General features: G+C 37.9%; 1 protein-coding gene across 2 annotated transcripts in view; it reads left to right on the top strand.

The window, feature by feature from the left end:
* The window catches only part of ahr1b (aryl hydrocarbon receptor 1b), a 46,678-nt gene that overhangs the window by 21,696 nt on the left and 5,439 nt on the right, over nucleotides 1-19,543 (top strand). For both annotated transcript variants that reach the window (XM_082139661.1, XM_082139662.1), the window contains 8 exons: nucleotides 5,896-6,011; nucleotides 9,575-9,664; nucleotides 11,269-11,395; nucleotides 11,974-12,107; nucleotides 15,008-15,210; nucleotides 15,359-15,468; nucleotides 17,205-17,346; nucleotides 17,520-19,020. In XM_082139661.1, the coding sequence (XP_081995787.1) occupies nucleotides 5,896-6,011; nucleotides 9,575-9,664; nucleotides 11,269-11,395; nucleotides 11,974-12,107; nucleotides 15,008-15,210; nucleotides 15,359-15,468; nucleotides 17,205-17,346; nucleotides 17,520-19,020 (2,423 nt within the window). The remainder of the gene's footprint in view (nucleotides 1-5,895; nucleotides 6,012-9,574; nucleotides 9,665-11,268; nucleotides 11,396-11,973; nucleotides 12,108-15,007; nucleotides 15,211-15,358; nucleotides 15,469-17,204; nucleotides 17,347-17,519; nucleotides 19,021-19,543) is intronic.

Raw genomic sequence — 19,543 nt, 5'->3', positions numbered from 1 at the left:
CAAGTGCAATGCAAAGCGCTGGATGCAGTGATGTAAAGCAGCCGCCACTGGACTCTAGATCAGTGGAGACGTGTTCTCTGGAGTGACGAATCACGCTTCTCTGTCTGGCAATCCGATGGACGAGTCTGGGTTTGGCGGTGGCCAGGAGAACGGGACTTGCCTGACTGCATTGTGTCAAGTGTAAAGTTTGGTGGAGGGGGGATTATGGTGTGGGGTTGTTTATCAGGGGTTGGGCTTGACCCCTTAGTTCCAGTGAAAGGAACTCTTAATGCTTCAGCATACCTAGACATTTTGGACAATTTCATGCTCCCAACTTTGTGGGAAGAGTTTGGGGATGTTCCTGTTCCAACATGACTGCACACCAGTGCACCAAGCAAGGTCCATAAAGACATGGATGAGCGAGTTTGGTGTGGAGGAGCTTGACTGTCCTGCACAGAGTCCTGACCTCAACCCGATAGAACACTGTGGAGACTGCGAGCCAGGCCTTCTCGTCCAACATCAGTGCCTGACCTCACAAATGCTTCCAGAAGAATGGTCAAAAAGTCCCATAAACACACTAAACCTTGTGGAAATCCTTCCCAGAAGAGTTGAAGCTGTTATAGCTACAAAGGGTGTGCCAACTCCATATAAAACCCTACGGATTAGGAATGGGATGTCATTAAAGTTCATGTGCATGTAAAGGCAGACGTCCCAAAACTTTTGTCAATATATAGGCCTATGTGTGTGTGTATACTTAAGAATTAAATAAAAAAACATTACAAAATAATTAAAATAATAAACAACTGTGTGTGTGTGTTGTTGTTTATTATTTTAATTATTTTGTAATGTTTTTTATTTTTATTCATAAGTATAAAATGTATTCTTAGTTCTTTTATTTTTTTAAATACATTTGTTTATTTTAATTATTTGTAATTACGATATGCAGATGTATATAAATATTTTTGTTAATAGTACTTAATTAATCATCAAAAAAAAAATCTAAGTTGTTTCTAAATATAAAATCAATATATTCTCAACCAAAAATGTTTTGCCACTCCTGTTTAATTATATTATTATTGATAATTTTTTCTTTTTTCTTTCTCTCTGCTTTTTTGACCGTCAGTAAAACAATATATGGTAAATTTTTTAAATCTTTTTATATATATATATATATATATATATATATATATATATATTCAGATAAAAAAAACATTATAATTAATCATTTTGTAATAATTAATCATCATTTACTGTTGATAATAAAATAAATAACATTATGCTGACATTTGTCTTATACATATGTAAATGGGTAATTATTTTAACTTGTTTTCTTATTTTCAATTTTAAAATGTATATATATATATATATATAATTATTATTATATATAATTTTTTTTTTTTTTTTTTACTTTTTATTTACCCTCTTTTTCATGCTGACATTTTGTTAAAAATAAGTATTGTAACTCTTTATTTTTCCTAAAAACCTGACATTTAACCTACTACTTCATTCATATTTCCCCTCGGCTGTTTGGACTCCGTCGGTAAAACCACAAGAAACCAAGCCAAAGCATTTAGTGCAGGTTTTCCAGAGACTCCGTCCCCAGAGTCTCGATGTGCAGTGACCCACAATGGGCCCGCTACATAAACACAGTTGAACCCCACTAGCACAAGCATGCGAAACAGCCCGGAAACCCTCTGAATCCCCTCCGAAGGGAATCGCTAACTCATCTATTACCTAATGTACGACGGCATTATGTTAATTTCAAGTGCTTATAGCGGACTTTAAGAAAATAAAGCCTGTTTTTAAGGCCATCAAGATTATTTTGCAATGCAAAAAATGTAATGGTCTTATAAATAGGCATTATATATATATAGAGACGTTTTACATGTGTTGATTTGTTGGTCCTTTGCTTGTGTAAATGGTGCAGTGTCATTGGCATACATACATGGTGTGGTTGCGTGCAGAGTTGGGTCTCTGTTTGGCTGTGGCCCTTCACCCTTTGTCTCCAGCTCTATGAGACAGGAGCTAAAGATCATGGGAAAAGGGCCTTAAACATCCCGTCGGTCTTTGAAGCATATAAGAAGGATTGTCAGGGTCACAGAAACACTCTTAGCCTCCTGTTTTCACTGCCACTAACTGCTGCTATGCTTGTTACGGTAATAACAAAGCCTAATCTTCTGAAATATGCTATACTTAAAACATTTGTGTGATTGACAGGCTGATACTTTACAATACTAGCATAGCTAGGTGCGCACATGCTCTGTGAAGGTCGTTTGCGAACACTACATCAAAATGGCTGCCTTGGCAAGATAATAAGGAAGTGATTATAAATAACCGACAAAAAAACTAAACATTTTGTGTGTATTGTGTTTGAAACGGGTTTCAAAGTGGACGTTTTTTAAAACTATACCGTAATCGTCTCTGTGTAAACTACAAAAAATGTGAATTTGTGAAAACGGTTGATGTTATACATTTTACGTGTTCAATCTATGGTGTTTCTTTACAAAGTGATATCGCCAACTACTGGCCTGGCAGCAAAATGCAGTGTTTTTAGCTGTTTTCGCGGATCCGTGTGAACGGGGATCGTTTTAACAATGTTGTCGTCTGTACATGAAAAAAGTAAAGTAAATATTTTAGTACATCGTTTTTGTGTAAAAGTTTCCTAAATTGAGATGTTAAAAGTACATGCTAATATTTAATAGTTATATTATATAATAATATATATTATATATAATAATATCTAAATAATGTTTGAATTAATATTATTATGTATCAAAATGTTTATTTTAATTTGTAAACAATATGTAAATAATATTTAAATATTAACATTAATAATTATGTGTTCAAAATAATAATGACATTTAATGTGGTATTGAAATTAATATTAAGAATTGTAAAATTTTAACTTGTATTGTCTACAGACATCAGTTTTATTTTTATTGCCAATATTGTTGCTTTATTAATATTAATTGATGAATATATCTCGCGAATGAAATTAGTAAATTCAATGTTTCCCCTTTTGTTTTACCCAAATATTGCGGCATTAAATCCAGTGTTGTTAGTTAACTAAAACTAAAACTTTTAAAAAAAGATTTTTTAAAATAGAAATGAAGCTGAAATAAAAGAAAATATAAAGAAAAAGAAAATATAAAAGTAAATACTACTAATATGTGAAAATATGTGCAAAATATGTGAAGACGTTTTGTGTTGGAATGGATTTAAACACAAGGTTAATGAATTGTTTATTTTTATAACCACTTTACCAATTTGTTTATTCATGTTTTATTCATGTTTGTGCTTAAAACAATGTAAAAAATAATAATTAAAAATAAAACAACTAAATATAGGTTAAAAACTCAATCCGAGATCTATTCTGTGAAATAAAAAAAAAGTCTGTAATATCACAATTTTCTTCTTGACTGGATCCTAAAATGTTAAGTGAATAACGTCAACCTCATTTTCACTCATTGCATCATGGCTCGGCAGGGGTCAGGGGTCACGATAGGTTACGCGTCAGGACTATTAAAAAGGGTCAGAGGTTGGCAAAGGAGAATAAAAAGGAGCCACATGTAATTGTCAAATGAACTTAAATTCTAGTTTGCCAGACATCAAGGGGTATTTGCTTGAATGGGATTTCGGTTATGGAAATAATTGGCGCTAGTAGTAGTTCAGCTATTGTGGACGTTTTTGGACGATATCAATAAACAAATGTTCGAAACTGTTCTGAGTACTTCACACGTTTAAAATAAGCCACAAGATGCTAATAAAATATGACACATTTGCTTATGTTGTTGCCAGGCGGTTATGAGCGAGAGCGAGGTGACCTTTCTCTCACCGTGCCCAAATGCGTTTTCCACGTATGTTCGCACAAGTGAGAAGTGCTTCCTCTTCCCTTTTCTGTCTCTCTCTCTCTCTGTCTGTCTCTCTCTCAGTGAAAAAAGCTTTTCGTGTCCCTGTTCTCCTAGCCTGTCTCTCTCCATTTCCCCTGTCGTTTGTAGGTCAGATCCTCCTTTAATGCTCAAAAGAGTTTGTCTTGTCCTGAAAGAGGGACACACAGACCAAATCCATTAGCTACTGGCCGAGATGAAAACAGCACAGAATCGTTTTTAGAGCGCACCGTATTAAATACTAAACACCTTGAAAAGAAAGTAAGATGAATCTTAAATAACAATTAAAATGATTTTTGGATGTTAAAATACTTTGTCAGTTTAATAATACATTACCTATTTGTAGGTTGAGATCCCTGAAAAGTTAAAACATGGCGTTTCTGTGGCTAGCAAAACATTGCTCTGTTTGTTTAAGAATTCCGACCAGCCTGGCACAGCAACAGTGACTCAACCAATGGCGTGAGTCAGGGGCGGGGCTTTCTGTCTGCCTGACCAATGGCAGAGTGTGTGAGAAACCTGTTTGAAAACAAACTGTTATTTTTGAGTCATCTTGAATATCTTGAAGTGAATATAATATAATTGAACTAAACTGAACTGAACCTCAAATGAGATCTGAATTGTTTCTCCTTTACTGTGAGATAAAATTGAGATCAAATAAAGACATCTGTGTAAGATCCCCTGCTTGTAACATTATGCTTTGATTCTTGTCACCTTTAAGAAGTCTCAACAAGATCTCAAACTCTGCTCAGATTTTGTCAAATCTGTAATAAAGTCAGAGATCTCAATTTGAAAACAAATATTTCTCAACAATGTGAGCTATGCTAACCATGTTCATTTCTATCTCATATCTCTGTATACTCTTATTGTATGTCCCAAAAATTCTAATTTGTGTCCATCTACATTTCTCTTAATGAATTTTGTGAGAAACACCTGAGACAAAGTGAATGAAATACATGAGATCTCCATTAAAGGCCAATTTATACTTCTGCGTCGAGTGTACGCCGTAGTGTACGTCGTAGGCTACGCACGTAGGCGACGCCGTCGTGAGCATTTATACTTCTGCGAATGTCTGTGTTGCTCTGCAGTTACACCGCCGAAACGCTAGTTGGCGCGGGTGGGTTTTAATGTTCCACTGTGTTTACATTCCTCGCGGCTGTTTTGAGTTTAGGTTTCTACGAGCAATGGCGACTGAAGGAGTCATACAGATGGCTGTATTTTCGCACTTCTTCAAGCAATCTCTCGGTCACTTGGTCTATTTCCATGGCTCTTCACTGATCTTCGGAATTTAAAAATGGCGGGCGGGCGGTGCAGAGTGCAGAAGATCATTCCGGAAATGCATAGGAGGAAACGCGATGCTATCCAGCCGACCAATCACAGATCTTGCGGTCCGCGTCGCCGCGACGCGTAGTTACATTTTTGAGGAGGTGCGCGTCAGGGTACGGCGAAGGGTACGACGTATGGTACACGTCAATGCGTATGCTACGCCGTACCTTCTACGCGCAGAAGTATAAATTGCCCTTAAGTCTCATGAGTTATAAAAGAGCAACATTTGAGCCTTTTTTTCTTCCGAAAAGTAAATACGTGAGAATTGTGTTATTTCCGTAACCTCATGAGTTTGAGAAAGGGTTACGCCTACTTAGAGGGTTAATTCACCCTGAAATGAAAATGAAGTCATAATTTACTCACCCTGGTGTTGTTCTAATGCCATATGCTGGAACAGACAGCACGTGTCACATGGGATCATTTTGATACTTTTCGTGTCTTTTTAAAAAGCTTGATGCCATTCGCTATTCACTGCCATTAAATGGACAATCGCGAGTGGGGCATTTTTTTACTTTTATTCTCCTTTTGTGTTCCATAAAAGACGGGTATACGGCATTACAACAACACCAGGGTGAGTAAATTATGACTTAATTTTCATTTCAGGGTGAACTATCCCTTTATGGTTAGAGGTTTGTTCAAAAACTTAGCAAACACTACTAAATTTAGTTGTACTTAACTTTCCCTTTCTTTCTCTTTCTGTCAACAGTCGCACTGAAAAACCACAACTGCAATGGTTTGTCGGCGAACAACAGTAACCGTGACAACAGTAAAGCAACGGGATTGGTTGACGGCTGGCTGCATGAGGGAGAGCTCCTACTACAGGTCAGGAGTAAAAACACACGTGTGTGTACATGTTTATGGCGTCCCTGTGCCTTCATAGCATGTTATAAAGAGTCGTTTAAAGCTATGCCCTTAAGGAAGGAGAAAAGGAAGGAGAGGCTATTTCTGCCCAGCCTTGTTCTCGTTTCAGACACTTAGGCATGAATAATGCACAGACAGAGCTCTCATGTATTATAAAGGAAGGATAAAATAAGAGGTAAAAGTATTCTTTCTTTTTTTTTTTACTTTGAAAGTTTCGCTCTGTCCATCCTGTCACAGCAGTTCTGAGAAGTTTGAACCACCTGTCCACTCACGTCTACACATTTCATTCCTGCTGTTTCTTCCTTCCATCCTTCCTTGTCTACACTTTTTTAATTTTCTCACTCATGCTTTTACATTATCTCTGCCTCTATTCATTCTCTATCTTTTCTTCCTTTCTATTTCCTTCCTTCCATCCTTTACTCATTTTCCTTCTTTCTTTTCTTCCTGTCTGTTTTTCCTTACATTTCTTTTATCAAACCATCTCTTTCTTCCTTTCTTCCCTCCTTCCTTAATTCTTGTTTATTTCTTCCTGCCTTTACTCTTGTCTTCCTTCCTTCATTTATATTCCTTCCTTCCTGACACGTTACTGCCTTCCTTTCTGTCATGCTCTATTCTTCATCGTTTTCCATCATCTTCTTTCTCTTCCTTTCTTCCTTCCTTAATGTCCCTTGATTATTTTACTCCTTTTCCTTCTTTCCTTTCTTCCTATCTGTTTTTCCTTACATTAATTTTATCGATCCATTCCTTCCTTCCTTCCTTCCTCAATTCCATCTATCTATCTATCTATCTATCTATCTATCTATCTATCTATCTATCTATCTATCTATCTATCTATCTATCTATCTATCTATCTACCTATCTATCTACCTATCTATCTATCTACCTACCTATCTATCTATCTATCTATCTATCTACATATCTATCTACCTTTCTACCTATCTACCTATCTATCTATCTATCTATCTATCTATCTATCTATCTATCTATCTATCTATCTATCTATCTATCTACCTTCTCTTTTACCACTATTGTTTCTCTTCTTCACTCTCTCTCTCTCTCTCTCTCTCTCTCTCTCTCTCTCTCTCTCTCTCTCTCTCTCTCTCCCCTGTGTTGTGTATAGTTGTGTGTGTTGGACTGTGAATGATGCAGTGGTACATATTTGATAGTAATGCTTCCTGACTGCTGCCCCCCTCCCCCTCCTGCCCCACGAGAGCCCAGTGTGGGCTGTTCTGCCGACCAACAAGCCGAAATATTTATACTGAGTGCTGCTACTTGGCCATGTTTTCTGAGTGTGTTTGGACCAGGTGTGCATGTATGAATGAGCATATGTGTGTGTGTTGGCATACAATGCAGATGTTCAAGCAAATGAGAGGGGCGCTGGAAGATATAACCCCTAAAACTGCTGTTCGACTTATGATGGGGTTACACACTCTGAATCTTGTGGTTTATTGCTTTATGTTAATACACTGCAGCACATTTCTGTGTGCATATAATCTGGCAAAGACAATCGTAGATTAACGTGGAAGAGATTATTTTTTGTGATGTATTGCTTTTTGCCTCATCATATTATAGTTTGTTAGTTTATACCTTAGTTTATAGGATTCAGTTTGCATTTAGAAAGAGTGGTTCTAGATCAGTATGTTTGCAAAACAAACATAAGCACAGCCTACATAAAACATTGATAGGATTTCAAGAGAGCCCTTATTTACGCTCAGACGGAAGTCCCAGAGGATGCACAGTATTTGTCATCTTATTATGACTGTTATAAAAGGAACCATTTTAAACAATATTATAGTATTTTAGTAGTATGCATTTCTTCCCTGATGTCAACTTATAATGTTAGCCAGGCTTTTACAATTTAGTACTAATTTAGTTGTATTTTATATTTAAGAGCCTTCTTGAAAAATGTGGGTACTTGTATTCAAATAAATGCACCATATGTATTGTGCATTTGTTAATTCATTTATTCTAACTTACTTATTTGAGTGTCAGACACTAGACTGGCCACACTTGGTCTAACCTTGATTACCAGTTCACAGACCAGGGCTCTTGGCTTTTATCGACTGTGGATTTTCTTTACAGTTTTCTTTACGGGCGGCAGTGGCTCAGGGGTTCATGTAGATTGTCTACAAACCGGAAGGTTGGTGGTTCAATCCCCGGTTCCACCTGACCAAGTGTCGAGGTATCCTTGAGCAAGACACCTAACCCCGGCTGCTCCCGACGAGCTGGATCGCCTTGCATGGCTGACACCGCCGTCGGTGTATGAATGAGTGAGTGAATGGGTGAATGTGAGGCAATATTGTAAAGCGCTTTGGTGGCCATTGGGTCTGTGAAAGCGCTATATAAATGCAGTCCATTTACCATTTACCATTTACAGTGACTTTTACAGTAAATGTTTGTTGTTGTAGTGTCTGTGCTGTCGATGCATCAGATTACAATAATCACACAGATCCACACTCAGAGCCCAGCAGATGGTGATGAGCTGTAAAATCCCCTCCACAAAAAAACACACAGTATTAGAGCACATGCTCACTCAAAGTATTTAAGACAGCATGAAATGGACAATATTTACTTTCTCAATAACTGTCTCTGTTGTTGTTGTTTTTTGCCTTAAAAAAAAAAAAAATTCTTTCATCAAAATCTACAGTAGGCTAATACCGTTTATTTTTATTTTTATTTTTATGTAGTCAATATTTGGCTGGTTTTGCATGATCCATTTGTTTTTCTTTGCACACAACACACATACACTGTAGCTAATATTTCTTAATAGATCTCAATTCATGTTGTTTTATATTGGAGTTTTATATTAAAATGGGGCTTTTATTTTGAAGTTGTTCTTTCTTCATGTCATTGTTCACTGATTCCATGTATGTTTAATCATTAGTTTCTGTGTATTAATAGTCCTTATATATATATATTTTTTTTTTTGTCTAGCATTGGTTATTTGTAACCAAAATTCTTGCGATTCTTGGCTATTTTTTTTTTTTATGTGAATAAAATCATTTAAATGAACAATTGAGTGTTAGCATCCTCCAAAGGTTTTCTAATTGCAAAACCCCTACCTGTGAAAGAGAAATCAGTGTATATTTAAACGGCTAAAGTTCACTTGAAATCAAGATTGAAGCTTTTAATGCACATCTGTTAGCCGTTAGCCATCATATGCAGATAACTTGACTTGTAGCGAATATAAGCAAATAAAAGGTACAACATTTTTGCTCTTCCTGGTTAAATTGTACCTGAACAACACCTAGGTAAATATAACGAATGTAATGTAAACAAATTCTTAAAAAATTGTCGTTTGATATGCGCCGCTCCAACTTCCTGTTTTACCAGGAAATACATCAACACAGGAAGGAAAACTATACTTGTCAATCCATTTTAGGGATCTTTAAGCACACAAACAGAGAATCAAACTAGTCCTTCATTAAAAGCATTAAAAGCAAAATGTCTATCTGACCCATAATGAACAGTAAACTAATCGTTTTATTTTCTGTGTTTCTTTGTTCGTTCATGTGTGGTCACAGGCGCTCAATGGCTTTGTGTTGGTGGTCACTGCTGAGGGGATTGTTTTCTACTGTTCTCACACCATCCAGGATTATTTAGGATTCCACCAGGTAATTATCCTTCTCAACAGTCTCCTACATGAACACATTCGCTGCGTCCAAAATCCCGTACTGTCTGAGTAGGCAGGTACTACATTTGAATTTGAATTTACTTCTCGATCGTTAAAAAAGTACGCTCTATATAGAATGAATAGGAGTATGAATGAAATTCGGACATACTACATCCGTCATGTTGTTACTGTCACGTGACCTTCCAGTGTCAGTTGCGTTGCTTCATTGCCATTCATAAATCCTCTCCCGTTGCCTCATGGCCATTGAATGCACACTTCAGAATCTCGCCGGAAGTCGCCTACTGGTTTTCTAATACTATGTATTCTGACACACTACTCTTTTTGGCGTACACTGTTTTTTGCATAATATGTAGAAGGGAAGTATTTGATTTTGGACACAGCGATACTGTATTTATCATACAGTCACTGTTATAATACTAATCCAATATACAGCTGAATTAATATCACTGGAAGCTGAATTTTGGGATTGGATAATGCTGTTTATATCTTCATGAAATACTAACTAAACATATTTAAATGAAAAATGTTTCTCCATATTATGTTCTGACAAAATTTTAAAAAGTGTAAAAAAAAGTGTAATTCTTTTAGTGTGAATTGGCCTTTATTTTGAAGTAGGCTGCTTATGCAGCTAAATTATTTCCAAATCAGGCGTGGTGTAACTTATTTCCAAATCAGGCGTGGTGTAACAACTTTTGCATGGCATGTAATTTGTCTGTTCACATTTTAACTAAGGTCAGGACACAGTTTTAATCTGATTGATAAATATCCCCTGCATGTACGTACATATTCCCGGAATCAAAATGACGTCAGGCTCAGCTGTTGGATAATCATTCCATACTTCTCATCTCTATTCTTAGCACACACACACATATATATACTCATCAGCTCTGAATAATACTGCGGTGCCTCTCGAGGAGCAGCTTGAATGCAGTAGAAATTGAATGAGCTTAATCAAATAGGCTTTACTCTGAGATTCAGTCTGGCACGGTCTAATCCAATTCATCATAATTTACTTATGAATTATCCAACTGTGGCATCACTATACTTATTTATTTTATGTGCTTACAGTGACCTCCTTTTGTTCTTATATATATATATATATATATATATATATATATATACATACAGGTAATATATATATATATATATATAGTAGTGCTGTCAAATCAATTAATCGCGATTAACAAAGGTTTGTAAATATATAATATATGTGTGTGTATAAATACATATATACTGTATATATACAGTATATCCAAATATATGCATTCTAATATGCAATTCAGCATATTAGAATGATTTCTGAAGGATCTTGTGACACTGAAGACTGGTGTAATGATGTAATGAGTAATTAAGCTCTGCATCACATGAATAAATTACATTTTAAAATATATTCTAATAGAAAACAGTTCTTTTATATTGTAATAATATTTCATAATAGTTTTACTGTATTTTTTATCAAAGCATAAGATACTTAATATATTTGTAATTGGCCCTGAAATTTTTGAAACCCATAAAATAATGTTGCATCCTTTTAACATTATTTCTCTCATACTGTCCCTCTTCATTTGTCCCTCGATCACCCAGACGGATGTGATGCATCAAAATGTGTTTGATCTCATTCATACTGAAGACCAGCAGGCCTTCAGACACAACTTGCACTGGGCTCTGAACCCACCTCCAACCAGCAAACAGACAGAAGAATCCTCACAAGGTCAGGAAATATATCATTTTATATCATGGTAGCACTATGTATTGGTTTTTATATAGTTAATTTTGCTCGAAATTCTGCGAAAATGTGCTTATGTGTCAAATAACCATGTGGCAGTGCCTATGTTTCGATGAACCAGTGAATTAATGTTTTATATATGAAAGGGGTTTCATTTCATTCCTTTTTTTATTTGGAACTTGATGGACGCAAACCAAAAAAATATGATTATTCATTACAAATTATTGATAAAAGACCCAAATAATTTAAACATATATTCAAATGAATTAGTTTAGAGCAGCTGAGTTAGAAGAGAGTAACCGAAAACGAAAGAGAGGGTTTTTTGTTTAGTTTTTTTGAGAAAATGAGAGACGAGGGTGGTTTGACCTTTAGTGGAAGCTCCTGGAGTTGCAAAATAAATGTTATGGTCACTAAAACGTCCATTTTAATTAAGGATAACAGCAAACAGAAAGGATAAAAACAGAAATGGTGGTCATTGGATAATCCAATGATGACCCCTTGTTGAAAAAATCTAGACACGCCACCAAGTCTGAAAGCGTGTCTTTCTTCTTTGTTTCTCTTAGATGGAGATCCTGCCCCAAGTATGTCTCTGGTGATGTGCAACCCTGACCAGCTGCCTCCAGAAAACTCCTCTTTCCTGGAGAGAAATTTTGTCTGTCGTTTCCGATGCCTCCTAGACAATTCCTCTGGATTCCTGGTCAGTGTCAACCAGCTAAGCTGGGCTAAAGCTTTCCTTTTGCTCTAAAAACCTAGTGAGTTGTCTACATAGGAACTGCTAATGTAATATTAGGAAATGTTTGTATGTTGGAATATACCTTGCTATTCAGAGTCTCTAAGCCCTGATGTTCCAGATTACAGAGCGAGTTAGCATCTAGGTTAGCACTTGTGTCGGATTGCAGCCAGAGATCAGAATTGTTGGAACACCTCTGTAATCCCTCTTAAAGGAGCAATAGGGTCATGGGGAGAAGGTTTTAATTTGTGCTAGAAAAATTTGCAAAGTAACAAGAAGTACAAGAACCTGTTCAAGTTAGCCTTAATTGAAGCTAATTTGAGGAAAATCAGACTTTAGCTACAGTATAGAGTGCAACAGTGACCACTGACTCTTTCAGCAGTTTTTATTCCGAAAATATTTTTCCCATTCATTTTCTCCAGCCAGACAGCTGTCTCTTTCTTTGCTAATCTTGGCAATGAGGTAGTAAAGATATCTGTATGCGTGCAAAACTCAGTACTGCAGGATTCTCTGGATTCTCTTGGCCTTTATTTTTCTCAGTCTCTCTCTCTTTTACTTTCTTTCCTCTCCACTCCATCTTAACCGAATCAATCTCCCTCAAGAATAGCATGACTACACAGCGGAAAGCTGACAGGGGTCTCCCTGTGTGCTTAGAGAAATTCATTAGCATGAGCTATAAATACAAGCAACCTCAAGCTCTTTTCCATTACGTTTATTTATTTTTTGGTCCGCTTGGTATTTTAGAATGCAACCGTTAAGTTCTCTTGGGAGGTTCACAATGAAAATGCAGTTATGGCCAATTAGCTTCCACCATCAGTATTTAGTTGACACACCCCTAAATCGGAAACTCGCACTGAAAGCCTTGTTTTTGTTTGCGTCAAATTAAATATAGACGTCACTAATGTGACTAATGCGTGTCTCTGTATGAATACTTCATGAAGTCATTGCCAAGGGGATGTGTTTACACGACACCGTTTTCAACTTTTTATGCGTTTTGGCCATTCATTTACACAACAACCATATGTTGGGGGCCTGAAAAATGCAAACTTTTGAAAACGGGTTTCAAAGTACAAGTTTTTGAAAAAGATACCGTTATCGCCCACGTGTAAACTACAAAAGTGTGAATTTGTGAAAATGGTAACGTCATGCACGTGCGTATTTTACATACGTATATGTGCGCAGTCTTTCTTTACAAAGTGACATTGCCAACTCCTGGCCTGGCAGCAGAATACAGCATTTTTGGTCATTTTTCGCAAATCCGCAGATTTCGCAGATGTCATCGTTTTGACAATGGTGTCGTCGTCTGTATGCGAAAAATGTAAAAGAAATACTTTTCCGTTTTTAGTACATCGTTGTCGTGTAAACGTACCATGAGGCATTTGTTGTGTAGCCTTACATAAGCAGGACTAATTAAAATCAGGTATTGCACAAGCCGCCACAAAATTTAAAAGATTAGTTCACTTTGAAATGAAAATTAGCCCATGATTTACTCACCCTCAAGCCATCCTAGGTGTATATGACTTTCTTCTCTCAGACGAATACAATCAGAGTTATATAAAAAGCTTTATAATGGCAGTGGATTGCAACCAACAGATTGAAGCTTAAAAACGTGCATCCATCCATCGTAAACAAACTCCAAACGGCTCCTGTTGGTTAATAAAGTCCTTCTGAAGCAAAACGATGAGTTTGCGTAAGAAAAATGTTCATATTTAACACGTTACAAAGTAAAATTCTAGCTTCTGGCCAAACGACCATACACAGTCTACTTGCCCCTAATGCGCAACTTACGGAATTTATGACGTCAGAAGTAGCGTAGTGCGTCATGGCATAGCGTAAATATCAGCAGTACATCACATTACTCGCACAAGTTGCTTTTTACACTTAAGTGGAATCCGTATGTTTGTTTGGCCGGAAGCTAGTTATTTTACTTTATGAAGTTTTAAATATTCATATTTTTCTTACACAAACTCATCGTTTTGCTTCAGAAGGCCTTTATTATCCCCCTGGAGCCGTTTGGAGTTCGTTTATGACGGATGGATGCACGTTTTTTGAGCTTCAATCTGTTGGTTGCTATCCACTGCCATTATAAAACTTGAAAGAGCCAGGATATTTTTTAATATAACTCCGATTGAATTCGTCTGAAAGAAAAAAGTAATATACACCTAGGATGGCTTGAGGGTGAGTAAATCATGAGCTAATTTTCATTTGAAAGTGAACTACTCCTTTAAAGGAATAGCTCACCCAGAAATGGAATGACATGAAAAATAGGTTGTCGAGAGTGCCTTCCAGCCATGAAATGTGTAGTGTTTTTTTTGTGTGTGTGTGTGTGTGTGCATATTTATAGGTGACACTAAATAAATCACAGATGACATACATAAAATACTCACTCGTGGATGTCATAATCTCTGCCAATCAGAACAAAAGGTGTAAGGTTTAGTAACCAGTCACAAAAAATGAAAACATTCAGATATGACACATTCTAGACAGGTTGTACAGCCTTTATTGATAGATGACCTAGCTTGAACTCTATTGCCACATTGAGTCAGAGACAAATTGTGTGGTTCACCAAGGGCATGCCAACAAAATCATTAACTCCAGCTGTGTATGTACATATGCATTACATGTGCATTCATGCAAATGCAATACGACATGATTTTTTTGTTTGTTCTGCATGGCATATTGTTGTTATTCTTTTTATTGTGCTTGCCATGTATTTTAAATATTTTTAATTAGATGTTGTGAAGTTTACATTTTAGAAGTTTAAATACACCCTCTTTGAATATCAAATTCCGCTTTGATATTTTTCATGTTATGCCGTTTTGTATAATAGATATTTCAAGGTTTGTTTTTATTTATGCCCTTTTAAGGCCCTGAATCTTCTAGGGCGTCTGAAATTCCTGCATGGACAGAGCAGACAATTGGATGACGGAGGCCAAATGCCACCCCAGCTCGCCCTGTTTGCCATAGCAACGCCCCTACAGCCTCCTTCCATAATGGAGATCCGAACCAAGAACATGATTTTTAGAACCAAACACAAGTTGGACTTCACACCAATGGCCTGTGATGCTAAGTAATGCTGAACAATTCTTTAAATATATACATGTATATAAAATAACATGCACTGTGTAAAAGTGTTTTTATCCTAGTTATATGGTATCTTCGTAATACAATATTAAATGGTACAGAAATCACTGATTTTGGTTCTGCCTGTGTTTTAGGGGTAAAATCGTTCTTGGCTACACAGAGGCAGAGCTGCGAGTTCGAGGTTCGGGGTATCAGTTCATCCATGCAGCCGATATGCTCTACTGCGCCGAGAACCACGTCAGGAGTAAGAGATTCCGATTTCTTCAGATTTGTCATCTTGGATTTCAATTTCAATTTAACCTTCAAGTTCAATTAACCAATAATGTGATTGAATGAATACCATTAAGATTAAGAAACAGCTATGTCTTTCTGCTGATGCATGCTGACATTGTTGCCAAAGGCTTGGTGTCTAAAATAAACTATAGTGACACTAAAAGACATTAACCCTGTTTGCTTAGACAAATACTTGAACAAGTGACAGTCCCCTCATTCAGTGTGGTTCACAGGAGGCGATTGATAATGTACATTTTATGGGCAAGATGTGTGTGGATTTGGTGAATCCTGATTTTTCTGTGCTGGTTTACCGCAAGAATGGAGGAAAAAAGAGACAAATAGACAGAGCAAGAGAAAGGAAGAGGAATGTTTTTCTAGCCTGGCAAGCCAGACCTACATCAAAATGTTAGGTCTGGCAACTCACCATAGACACGCTCAATCCGAGGGGCGGGATAAACGGCTGTCTTTCAAATTCCCTCTGCACGCAATAGGACAGCGCTTACGCGGAAACAGCGGAGCTAACGTTAGTTGATAGATTCAACTTTTGAATCTGGCCGGCAAAACTACGAACACATCTTCCTTTTTTAAGAATGACTTAAGTGCTGTTATTTGCTCTTTTCTCAAAGAAAAACTTAACTCCAAGTCCTCCAGAGTCGCGGCCAAAGCCGAATCGAATCGAAAGACTGTTCTCCAGCAGCAGCTCTTCTTTGTTTTCAAGTAGCAGGGAACCGTCGCAACTCTGTCGTCATTATGTTAAGCCCGCCCCGCCTACTCTATACACGACGTGATTGGCCTGACCCAATATAAGTTTTTCCAGCACGAAAGTCAATGGAGAGGTGCTAGACTACCCTGGCTGCAAAATAATTTTTGCTGCCGCTAGGGTGCGTCTAGATTTCTAGGCTAATGTTTTTCCATAATCCAATAGATATGAAGGAGATTGGATAAGTCATTAAGAGCAGAGAGACATGTGAACTAGAGCCCTAAATCCAGTATTGAATATGGAACCAACAGTCTATACCAGAAAAAGATCTGGTCTATACTAGGGCTGCACGATTAATCGCAATTTACATGTAATCGCACTTAAATCGATTTGGCTTATCGCGATTTTGAAATCGCAAAGGCTGCGATTATTTTTTTATGCGCAGTTTGTCATTGATGTACGGCTCTGTAAATGCTGCTCCATCTGAAAGCACTGTGAGTTTGAGTCACTTATAACGTGCATTTGAAAAAGCAACACGTGTCAAACATCTTTCCAAACACGAGAATCATTTATGAACCTCTTGTCCAACAAAAGACAACATTTAATAACATGCATTTACTCCAAACTCACTTCATAACTACAGTTGAGCATCCTTCTGTGAGATGATGTGCCTTCTTACACAAAAGGCAGTCGTGTATTTATAAGTCATGTTTAATCAAAGCGTTTCAATCTTCTGTTTATTCAGCTACAGCGATAGGGATTTCCTGGAATGATGCGCCGTTATTGTACTTCTGCGGTGGGGCATATTTAGCGTGTTTGCATGAGAGCGCCCTCTGGCGTTCAGATGGAGCAGTATTTACTACCGATCAGCCGCACTCCACTGACAAGCTGCACATAAGATAATTGCAGCCTTTGCCAAATCGTGTGCGGTTTTATTAAGATTAGTCGTGCAGCCCTAGTCTATACATTTCAACTGGGTTTACAAACTGTTGCATTGTCCTTTGCAGTGATCAAGACTGGAGAAAGTGGCCTGACTGTGTTTAGACTGCTTACAAAGGACAACCGTTGGAAATGGGTACAAGCTAATGCTAGACTTGTCTACAAAAATGGCAAGCCTGACTACATCATTGCCACCCAGAGGCCGCTTGTGTAAGTAAAAGGCTAATATCCATTTATACTTCTATGTTAACAGTATACAAAATAGTTCATTAGCATGATAGTGTTCACCTTTGAACTGTTAAATAGCATGGCAAATTAGCAAGAGTTTGATGAAAGTACTTTTTACATGTCCACTGACAAAGTTATTTTATTCATTTATTCAGAGAAGAAGAGGGTGGAGAGCATTTGAGGAAGCGATCTATGCATCCTTTCACCTTTGCTACTGGAGAAGCTATGCTGTACCAAATCAGCTACCCCATGCCAGGCTTCCCCGACACCCTTCAGGGCAAAGGCAAGAACAACAAAACCAAAAAGACCAAGGTGGACAAAAGCTCAAAGGATGATGTGGACCCAAGTTCTCTGCTGGGAGCCATGATGAGACAGGACGAGTCCGTTTATGTTTGCCAGCCTGCTATGGAGCCTAGAATGTCATTCCACAGTAGCCTCTTCAATGAGCGAGGAGAGACTAGCACTTTCTCTTCTTCTGAGAATGAAATTTGGAATCCGGTGCAGAATGGTGTAACTGCAGTCTCCAAACAGGAGCCGTCAAGTTTTGACCCACTACTGGCAACATTAGATTCCCTGTCCCTGGAAACTGAGGAGAGCTGCTCTAACAGTGAGCTATTCAGTGCCCTGGAAAATCTTGGACTCAACGCAGAGGACCTGGAGTTGCTGCTTCTGGATGAGAGGATGATCCAAGTAGAGATGGAACCGGATTACATACCATCTCTGAATGATCTTCTCACCAACAATGAAATCCTCTCCTACATCCACGACTCACTGGAGAACCGGATAGAGGACTCGACAGATGCTCAAAACCCTGCCACAGCATTAGATTCTGTTGAACCCCCTAAGCCAGGTTCTGCTTCCGAGTCAGCTCCTCAAGTTACTTCCTCACTACCTGTACCTCACGTCCCTTTCTGGCCTCAAAAACAGATAGCACCCATAATTCATCTCTCACAGCGTATGCAGCAACATCTCAATGGCCAGTCGGTTTGCGACAAAACCGAGAGTTGGATCCAGGCGCCAATTCCTCAGGTGTCTACAACAGACTCAGAGACTACTACTTTTAACCAGCATGATACATTGTTGGTGAACTCGGTACCAGTTGAACACAATGGTCACTGGGTCTCTGAACACACACAAGCCAACTTGAACTCTCAACTTGGTGACAAGATAACTAGCAAAGCACAGCCACAGCAATGGCAGCACAGCCAGTTGCTTGTCCCATTCCAGTATAAACAGAAAACTGTTGAAGATAGTGACACCCCTCCAAATGGGGTCTACAATGATCCCCAGTGGCATGGATACAACTTCACAGACCAATTGGTCACAAATGGACCTTGTTTTCCCAATGGCCAAAAGGCACACACACAGACATTGGGTACCCATGTTGACTGCAATATGACTGACAATTCAGGGGTGGATTTTACAATGAACAGCAGTTTAGCTGTGGATGCAGGGCAGTTTCAGGCAGCCATGGCCTGGTCTTCGTCCTATCAACAGGGTTATCAGAAACAGCAGCAGCAGCCAAAGTTCGCACCCAATTATTACGCCTCCTATACCAAACAAAACTCCTCTCTGGAGCATATACTGGGATTAGCCACACCTTCAAACCTTCCTTCATTGACAGATTACGGCTCTGAACTGACCCACGACAGTAAGGTAAGATTTAAAGAAGGATATAGTTGCACAGTGCGATTTAACCAAGACGGACAAGCGGATCAGCATCGCTATTAAACTTTTACAGGTCAAACCTTATCCTTAACTACAACCCTAAGTACACCCTCAATTCCTGATTTCAGATGGTTAATGAATGTTTGATACAAATTTTGTTCCAAGACCAAGATAAGGGAAACCTTAGATAAGGGAAACCAAGATAAGGTATTGCAGTAGCTCTAACCCTAATTAAACACACTTAACCAGCTAATCAAGGTCTTCCGGGTCACTAGAAACTTCCATCCAGGTGTGTTGGAGCTGAGCACTGCAGGGAGGATGCCCTCCAAGTAGAAGGATTGGACACCCCTGTCCAACCCTGTTTGGTATTAACATTGTCAAGTTTGGTATAGATGGATAACACACACTAGAAATTGTGTCAATTTGTCTATAACATTTCATATAATGATAAGGTTCCTTCTGACCACCCTTTACAACATTCCATTTTACATTGTATGTGATGTTGAGACAA

This window comes from Leuciscus leuciscus (assembly GCF_965113295.1).
Source record: "Leuciscus leuciscus genome assembly, chromosome: 15".
NCBI lineage: Eukaryota > Metazoa > Chordata > Actinopteri > Cypriniformes > Leuciscidae > Leuciscus > Leuciscus leuciscus.
The sequence above is the reverse complement of the archived record's forward strand: the minus strand, read 5'-3'. Positions and strand labels throughout refer to the sequence as shown.